At 36.6% G+C, this 8962-nt stretch overlaps 1 protein-coding gene across 1 annotated transcript; it reads right to left on the bottom strand.

Annotated features, from left to right (window-relative positions):
• Window positions 1–312: 312 nt before the first annotated feature.
• On the bottom strand, window positions 313–4145 carry LOC110894989 (ras-related protein RABF1). Its single transcript, XM_022142249.2, has 8 exons — window positions 3955–4145; window positions 3680–3753; window positions 2732–2815; window positions 2182–2276; window positions 1980–2085; window positions 1809–1898; window positions 740–826; window positions 313–624 (listed from the first exon to the last, which is right to left on the bottom strand). The coding sequence occupies exons 1-8, from the start codon at window positions 3977–3979 to the stop codon at window positions 586–588; spliced, it is 600 nt and encodes a 199-aa protein (XP_021997941.1). The 5' UTR covers window positions 3980–4145; the 3' UTR covers window positions 313–585.
• Window positions 4146–8962: the final 4817 nt, after the last annotated feature.

Below are 8962 nucleotides of genomic sequence, written 5' to 3'. Positions count from 1 at the left end.
TTGACTCAAATCATGCTTGATTCCATTCCATACGTAACATCCAAATAAATAGATAAGAAACTTACATAAGACACCCCCAAACTAAACCAAAATAACATCCTAATCCCTTGACTTAACAATAGTAATAAAACTAAAATAAATAAGATACGTAACAAGGGAACTAAGTCCAACATAATTGAAGCCTGTGTTTTTGTCAATAAGTGTGAGCATTTCATGCTACCATCTTTCTAGATTTGTACCAAGAGGCGTAAAAAACATTAGCATGCAACATCCATCTTATATGAAATTTGTAGACCTTTTATATGGACCATCTTTAAAACGATCACAATCATGACCTTGATTATTATGAGAATAAAGAATCCATGTCGAATAAAGATAAATGGCGGGTTTTCATTTTACACGTTAAGTGAGCTCAGAGGGGTGAAACAAGCGTACGAGTTCTGAAAACAGTTCTCGTCAGGCAAACGCATCACAATCAACAAATATACAGTGTAAAAACCAAACATCATCTCACAAATATACATCAACCACCTCTTGTTACACCACAACCTGCGAAAACAACGTTCATTTGATGTTTTTAATTTATCATGACGGAGAAGGTCGCGGTAATCTTTTTGCAATTTCCTGTGATGTAAGCGTAAAAACAAGCTCGGGTCAAATAAATACGATTCAGATAAGTATCAATGTGTTTGTTTTCAACATGTAGAAAAGAAGGCATAAATGCAAGTTATTGTTTTACCTCAAATAGCTGATTGATGTTATCAGCCGTCTTGGCAGAAGTTTCGATGAAGAACATCCCGTTCTTTTCTGCATAGTCGATTCCATCCTTGAGTAAAACAAACAAATATGTTAGGTCTAGAGGCGGGTTGGTTAATGGGTTGTTTTCGTGCAGTTTAGAGACAACTTTTCTCCATTATTTTTGATAAAATATTAGGGTGTCGAATATGCATAATTGTTAATTGCAAATGGCAGACAACAGCGACAAGCAACCTAACGCTACGTAGCGATAGCGATGAAATAGCGGGCGCTATTTTATGCTTAGCGATACACTAGAAGAAAATTTCAAATATACTTTGACACAACCTAAAATCCAGCTATTGTATACGTATATTTTATCGCTATTTTATTAAAACCAAAAGAGTTAATTGCCCGGATGGTCCCTGTGGTTTCACGTTTTTTCACGTTTAGTCCCCACCTTTTGGAAATAGCAGGTATGCTACCTATGGTTTGTCATTTTGTTACTCGGATAGTCCCCTGAGTAAATGTCAGGGGACTATCCGAGTAACAAAATGACAAACCATGGGGAGCATGCCTGCTATTTCCAAACTAACTGACATCTACTCAGGGACTATCCGAGTAACAAAATAACAAACCATAGGGAGCATACCTGCTATTTTCAAAAGGTGGGGACTAAACGTGAAAAAACGTTAAACCACAGGGACCATCCGTGCAATTAAAAAAACTGAAATACCGCTAGTAACTCGCTATGGAGGCCCCAAATTAGATAGCGATGAATGAGCGCTTCACTACGCTATTCGCTATAGCGCTCGTTATGAGCGCTACTAACAACTATGCAAATATGATAACAAAAGTAATATTTTACTTTAAGAATAACCTAAATTTTTGAGTTGAAATGATCAAGGATATGACTATAGGCCAGTTTGACCCTGGTTCTTTTTGAGCTATTTTTTTTACATGTTTGACCCGTTAAGAGTAAAGAAAAAGAAACCTGAATAGACCCATTCAAAAATAAATGGGTCGAAACTATTGTACTCTTTTATTACTATGAAACGGAGCATGTTTCTTACTTGAACCGACACCTCGCGTTTTTCTTGAAGATCAGCCTTGTTACCAACTAAAGCCAGGACAATATCAGGGCTACCGTGCTTTTGTAGCTCCTATATAGCACAAACTTTAGTTATATCATATATGTATCTAAGAGACCGGTTGAAGAATGAACAAAAAGCTAATAGTCAAACCTTGACCCAATGTTGAGCTTTATGGAACGAGTCGGGATTCGTTATATCATATGCGATAACTGCAACAGCCGCACCTCGGTAATAAAGTGGGGCTAGGGCTGCATATCTGTACAATTGACAACGAAAAATAAAGCTTATTAAATGGAATTGGAAAGACAGTACTCGCGGTTGACCAAGTCAACACTAAGAATATGAAAACAACCTCTCCTGTCCAGCAGTATCCCAAATTTCAAATTTAACTGTTGTCGAGTCCTGCAGAGCTATTGTTTGTGACAAGAATGAAGCTCCAACAGTCACCTGAAATAACTCGTTAAGCAAATCACATGAATATTTGATTATTTCTCATTTCACTGGGGCATGAACGAGAAATCAAGAAAGAGTAAAGTACATGGATGGTCCCTATGGTTTACCAAAATTTTGGATTTGGTCCCTAGCTTTCTGTCCCTGTGGTTTGCACTTTGTAACACATTTAGTCCCCAACTTTGCCAAAAGTACATGGACGATCCCTGTGGTTTGCACTTTGTAATGCGTTTAGCCTTTAACTTGGACTAATTGAAACCTTTAGATTTGTTGGCTGGGGAACTATTTACAAATTCTGAAAGCTAGGGACTAGATCCAAAATTTTGGTAAACCACAGGGACCATCCGTGTACTTTACGCCAGCCTACAGAAGCTTAGCCTGTTATTTAAACTAGCAACTAAAATAATAATCTTAAGCTATTTATAAATCGAAAAGTAATAAAGTATTCTAACCTTGGATGTTGGATCAAATTGACCACGAACAAAGCGAAGAACAATGCAGGTTTTTCCAACACCAGAGTCCCCTAATAGCACCAGCTATAATTAAAATAATAAAAAAGGCGCTGATGAATTGCCTCAACAAAAGATAAATAAGTGTTGACAACTATGTCTGAGTTTTTAAAATTAAGCTAGTAAAAAAATTACATACAAAAAAATAAACTCAAGTTTCATGCAAGTGTGATGTGAAAGATGAGTTTTCGACAACCTAACTAACAAACGTAATTAAAACTAATTAGCTCATAAGATTCTCTGAGCATCAACTAAGAACGAAATCTATCAAATAAATAACAAACGCAACATGAACACACGTTAACATCCATGGTTGTAAAAATCCCGACTAGTCTCCGATTAGTCGCCGATTAATCGCTAATCGGAGGTTCACTGATTAATGGCCGATTAGTCACTAGGCAATCAATGGCAGTCCTATTCTGGCCAAATTTTGGCTAGACGCTAGCCAAATGTCGACCAAACCTTATAAATTCCTTCCAATTACTTAAAAAAATGGGTCAATAAGGGGTTAAAACATGTCTACTTTAGAAAACTACATATAAAAATGTGTGTGTGTGTATATATAACTAAAAATTACATATAAAAAATCTCAATCCAATTAATTCCGATTAATCGCTAGTCGGTACCCCACCGCCCGACTAGCGCTAGCGATTCTTACAACACTGTTAATAATTTAACATCCCCTGCGATAAACAAAAGGTTTGCCCTCGGCTCGGGCCTCATCCCACCCTCCGTAGACCCTAACACATAAGTAACTTTGTCTGTTTGTTATATATACAATATCGGTGGTATCAACTAAGAAGAAGATCTATCAAACAAAGAATTAATGGCACACAAACACGCATTAACCTCTTATCACCAACAAAAAAAAAAAAAAAAAAAAAAAAATACCTTAACACGCAGATTTTTGGCATCCGAGTCTCCGTTAACCGGATTAAGTCCGCCTACCCGACCCGCACTCCTATCTGCAAACCAACAAATATCTCATAACCAGTCAGAAAATCAACAGAGTCGATCTAATGAAGGTGGTTAGTACAACAACTGGAAGTCAAAGTCAAACTCTTAACAGATCAAAATCAACAAATTTCAATTAATAAAACAGTATTTTGATAAAATGAAGAGATTGATTGAATAAGTAAAACCCTAAATTGGGAAATTTGGGATACCTGGAAGGGAGGAGGAGCAACCCATCTACTGTATGATGTGTCTAATTATTGTTAGTTAGTTTGATGCGTGTGATTTCAAGTATGAAAAGGGGAAAGTGGTTGTTTGATCTTGATTCGTTTATCGGAGGTTTTCTTTTGGACGACCTACTATTTTTGAGTTATTTCGTTTCTATACACTACGGGTATTGTTTGGCATGGAGCTTTTAGGAGCTTCTAGCTTTAAGCTTTTAAGAAAAAGCTCATACTTAATAAAAAGTCTTGTTTGATTGAAGGAGCTTTAAGCTTTTAGGTTAGGAGCTTGAAGCTTTTGGTTGAACGCTACTACTAGTAGCGTTTAGAAGGAGCTACAAGCTTTTAGGGAAAAATGACTATTTTAACCTCTCAAAATAAGAAACTTTTTAATGCACCAACTTTCTAAATTTTTAGTTATGTCCATTTTGGTAATTTTATGCATTTTATTAAAAGCTCCAGCTACTCTACCAAACACCAAATAATATCTAAAAAGCTACAGCTATTAGCTAACAGCTACAGCTACCAGCTTCCAGCTACCAGCTACCAGCTTTCAGCTACCAGCCACCAGCTACTTTTGCCAAACATACCCTACAAATGGTATAGCCAAATTAAGATTTTACCCTATTTAAATTTATAGTTTTATTGTTAGTTTTGTTTTTTACATTCTCTAGCTAAATTATGATTTTGCCTTCATCAAAATTACAACTTTATCATCATTTTTTTTCATATCAACTTACAATTTTGACCCAGTGTAAAATTATAGTTGTGTCATTGGTTTAGTTTTTTTTTCTTTTTTTTTTACAAAACTTTGTCATTGGTGTAATTTTTACTCGTGTCACGCGGCTACCTAGCACACGATCATTTATCCTGAAAAGTTACACTTTGTCCCACAGTTTAAAAGTATCGTTTTTCAATCGTTTTAGTTCTTTTTTTAGTAAAGGTATGGTAATGTTTGTTTTAACAGACTTTAGGGCATCCTAAGTGTTAGTGCATGCATCTATCGACTTCGTCTTGTATCGAGTCTTGTACTAGATAGGTTAGATCAGGGCTCGTTGTACGAGAAAATAGGTTGTTTAAGGTTGTTTTATTGTGATTTCGCTTGAAGAGGAGATTCCGCTTGAAAGTGTCTTGGGACATTTCAAGCGAAATCAACTTGTTTCTTATTCTGCTTGAAGTCATTCCAAGCGGAATCAGAACACTATATATAGAGGATTTGTCATTCGAGCGAAATCAGTTAGAACTTTTGTGATTTTCGATACCGAAGTGCTGCCGGTTTATCCAGTGACTGTACAAGCTGTAATATCAATCAAATCAGTGTTTAAAGTGAAGAACAAGCTGTTTCTACGTCTGTTTCTTGTTTTCCGCACCTGAAACAGATCAAAACTCCTCTGATCGACTCGTTCGGGTCATTTACACGATCCTACAAGTGGTATCAGAGCTCAGGAGGAGGAGTTCTGCATGTTACAGTTGGATTTCATTGTGTTTTATGTCTTCTACACCTTCTTTCTTCATTAAAACAAATTTTAACGGTCAAAATTGGATCAATTTTTCACAGAATGTGTAAAACTACATATTAACAAACCCTTGAAAGTTTCACATTAAAATTCAGATTAAAAATGGGTAAAATGGACCTTCGAACTAATTCCGCTTGAACGAGCACTTAGTTGATTCCGCTCGAAAGTTGATATCTCGCTTGAGATTTCAAGCGAAATCTGCTATTCCGCTTGAAAGTTCAGAGATTCGGCTCCAAAAGACCTATTCTGCTTGAAACGGTTCAAGCGAAATCAGTAATTTCACTCGAAATTCCTGATTCCGCTCGAAATACCTTATTCCGCTTGAATTTCAAGCGAAATCAGGATCATTTTGTTGAAAAGCTTTATTCCGCTCATATTAGCTTATTTCGCTTGAAGTTGTGTTTTCAGGTATTCCGGTTGAACAGGTTGTGTGATTGAAAATCTGATTTCGCTCGAAAAGTTATTTCGCTTTAACTTGCAAGAATCATGAGTGACGAATTTTACAACGCGTTTGCCACATCTTCGATTAATCCGGCTTCCATTGCTCAAAACATGAATCTGGAAAATGAAACCGGAACTACACAAAAGCCCCCGAAGCTAATGAGTATTGAGGAGTATTACGGATGGAAAGATCAGTTTGAGAACTGGGTTCAAGCTAACCATCTACGATCGTGGGAATGTATTTTGAAAAGATATGTTCTACCTCGTGCTGAACTGCAAGCTGAAAAACAAATCTCGGAGTTTAATGACAAAGAACGAGAAATGTACCGTGCTGAAAAAATGATGATCAGTTTACTTCAGCAAGCTATTAAAGAAGACATATTTGTACTGCTTCAACATGACAAAACTTCAAAGTCAATCTGGGATGCTCTTAAAGTCAAGTTTGAGGGTAGTGAGAATATGATTAAGAGTAAAAAGGCACTGCTTAAGAAAGAATTTGATCTATTCACTAGTTTGCCCGGGGAAGAAACAAAGAAGCTAATTGAATGATATTGCCATTTAGTGCGATCCATGTCGATGCGGAGCATAACCAAAGATCGTGAAGAGTGGGTCAACAAGCTAGCTGATGCTTTACCTCAAAAAGAGTGGGGTACTTACTTGATGATTTTGAAGAACACTGGGGTATATGATGGGTTAACAATTTCTCAGTTTATCGAGAAAATTGAAGGTTAAGATCTGGAACAGCAGAAGATTGCGAGGATGAATAATCCGAGTGGTCAACAAGATGTGAAAATGTACTACAAAGGCATTGTTCCAGAAGCTGAAAGAAGCCCGAAGATACAAACTGCGTTTAGTGCTGGAGATTCATCTGAAAAAGTTGATCAAAGTTCAAACAAAATCAGTGGTTTCTCTTCATGTCCGAGTGTTAATCCAAAAGATACAACATCAAGCTTTCAGCATCAAAGCTCAAAAACTAGAAATGGTTATGTGATACAGTGCAACATTGCGTTGAATCTTCCAGATGGTCAAAATTTTTCTGAAGAAGTTGCAAAAGATCACATGGCATTACTTGGTTCCGTGCTTCTATCTTATGAAGGATTGGTTGCAGGGAGAATCGGAAATCCTATGCTAACAAAGGAGGATTACGATCAGATAGACGCTGAAGAGATGGAACTAATGGACATCAAATGGTGTCTTGTTAGTGTCCTTAGAAGAGCTGAGAAGTTTAAGATGATTACCGGGAGAAATGACTTTCTTGATGCACATGTTTCTACTTTAGGTTTCGATAAATCTAAAGTTACGTGTTTTAAATGTAGGGAGAAAGGTCATTTCAAGAGGTAATGCAAGAATAGAGAAGCGAATGATGCAAAGAATCCGTTCGGAAAAGATGACTACTACCGGAAAGCCATATACCAACAAGTTGGTCAGCAACAACAACAAGAACCACAAGTGGCTCATGGTAGAAAAGTGATTGAGGATTCAAAGAGAACATGTTTGGGGAATCAAGAAAGTTTTAACTGGAACAAATACATTTCATCCGATAGCAAAGCATTCCTAATCAATCAAGATGATGAAAGGCTACCTGAAGGCTTTAGCTGAGATATGTTTGTTGATGAAAAAGGAGAGTTTAAAGCTTTCATTGCTAAGATTGTGAAAGAACCAGATATGTTTACCGAGTGGATGAAATCAATTGGTGTTAGTGTCAAGAATGAAGATGAAAAGTCTGTTTCATTAGAAGAATGCTCACAGAGTTTAGATGAAAGCTTACAAAGTTATGAAATTTCAGAAAGAGAAGCTGTTTTTGATCAAACACCATCTGATTCTGGTTCTTCAGATAATAATTCTGAGAAGTCAATTGAGTTTGATCAGTCACCAACTGATGAAAGTAGTGATGATGAGGAAGAAAAACATATTAATATTGCAAAATCTCATCTCTCTCCTGAAAGTTTTCAATTTTATTTTGCAGACCGCTTGGAGAAGCTGAAGGAGAGACAAGCAGCAAAAGAGTAAAAGCATATGAAGTCTGAAAATGTTGCTCAAGAAGATGAGACTGTTCAAAATGATGAAGTTAAAAGTATTGCTGAGAAAATTGTTGAAACTGAGCAGGTAACTAAAGCAGAAAAAGTGGTTGAGGTAGTAAAAACAATTGAAGTTGAAAAGATTGTGCAAGTCATCAAGCCATGCTCAAAGTGTCTTGAATTTTGCAAAGATTGTGCAGCAAAAGATGAGAAGCTGGATGAGCTTGAAAAGATGAAAGATCAATTACTGTTCAATCTCAACTACGTGAAGGAATCTTATGATGTTTTGAATAGAACAGTAACCGGTCTTCAAAAGACAAATTCTGAGAGAGAAGACGCTTTGACCATGATGAACGCAACAATGATGACGAAGCAAAAAGCAATCAATCATTACATTGAAGAAAATGCTAAGATAAAGCAAGAGTTGGAGTCTGAGAAAATTGAGAATGAGAGGATCAGACGCTTATTACAAAGTTATTCTAGTTCTGATTATCTTATTGATCGAATTTATCACACTGTTGCAGGTTTCGAAGCATTCAAAGACGACAAGCCAAAGAAGAAAGATACTGGTAAGAAACCGACTGTTAGCTATAACAAGTGTCCGCCTCCAATCTGGGAAGGTTATTCTCCCAGAAAACCAAATGAGGAGCAAGTCGAAAAAGCAGTCAATATAAAGTTAAAAACCGATCCAACTGATGAAGTACCAGAAAACATTGACGTCACTTTCACATCGTCTGACACTGATCATGAGTCTGAGTTAATCAAAAAGGTGGTCGATCAGGTGTTGGATACTGATGAGGAGTCTGAGTCAAAGTCTGAGTCTGGAGGGTCAAGTTCGTCAGTCAACAGTTCAAAACCGATGGTTAAACGGGTTTATAGTAAAGAGTTTTTATTATCAAAATCAAATTTGAATGATGAAACATTTGAAGTAGCATATACTTTGAATGATTCTGACAAATTATATTCTGACAAAGAGTTTCCAATAAGAAGTGTTCGTTTTGACATGATTAAAAAGGTTTTCAA

This window comes from Helianthus annuus, chromosome 12, assembly GCF_002127325.2.
Source record: "Helianthus annuus cultivar XRQ/B chromosome 12, HanXRQr2.0-SUNRISE, whole genome shotgun sequence".
Taxonomy (NCBI): domain Eukaryota; kingdom Viridiplantae; phylum Streptophyta; class Magnoliopsida; order Asterales; family Asteraceae; genus Helianthus; species Helianthus annuus.
Note: the sequence above shows the minus strand (reverse complement) of the source record. Positions and strands in the feature narration are given on the sequence as shown.

Coding starts and splice junctions, on each gene's coding strand:
- LOC110894989 (XM_022142249.2), bottom strand. CDS start 3,979: ATGGGTTGCTCCTCCTCCCTTCCAG. Junction 1,899..1,979: donor AAGCTCAACATTGGGTCAAG/GTTTGACTATTA, acceptor TGTGCTATATAG/GAGCTACAAAAGCACGGTAG. Junction 625..739: donor ACATCAATCAGCTATTTGAG/GTAAAACAATAA, acceptor CTTACATCACAG/GAAATTGCAAAAAGATTACC.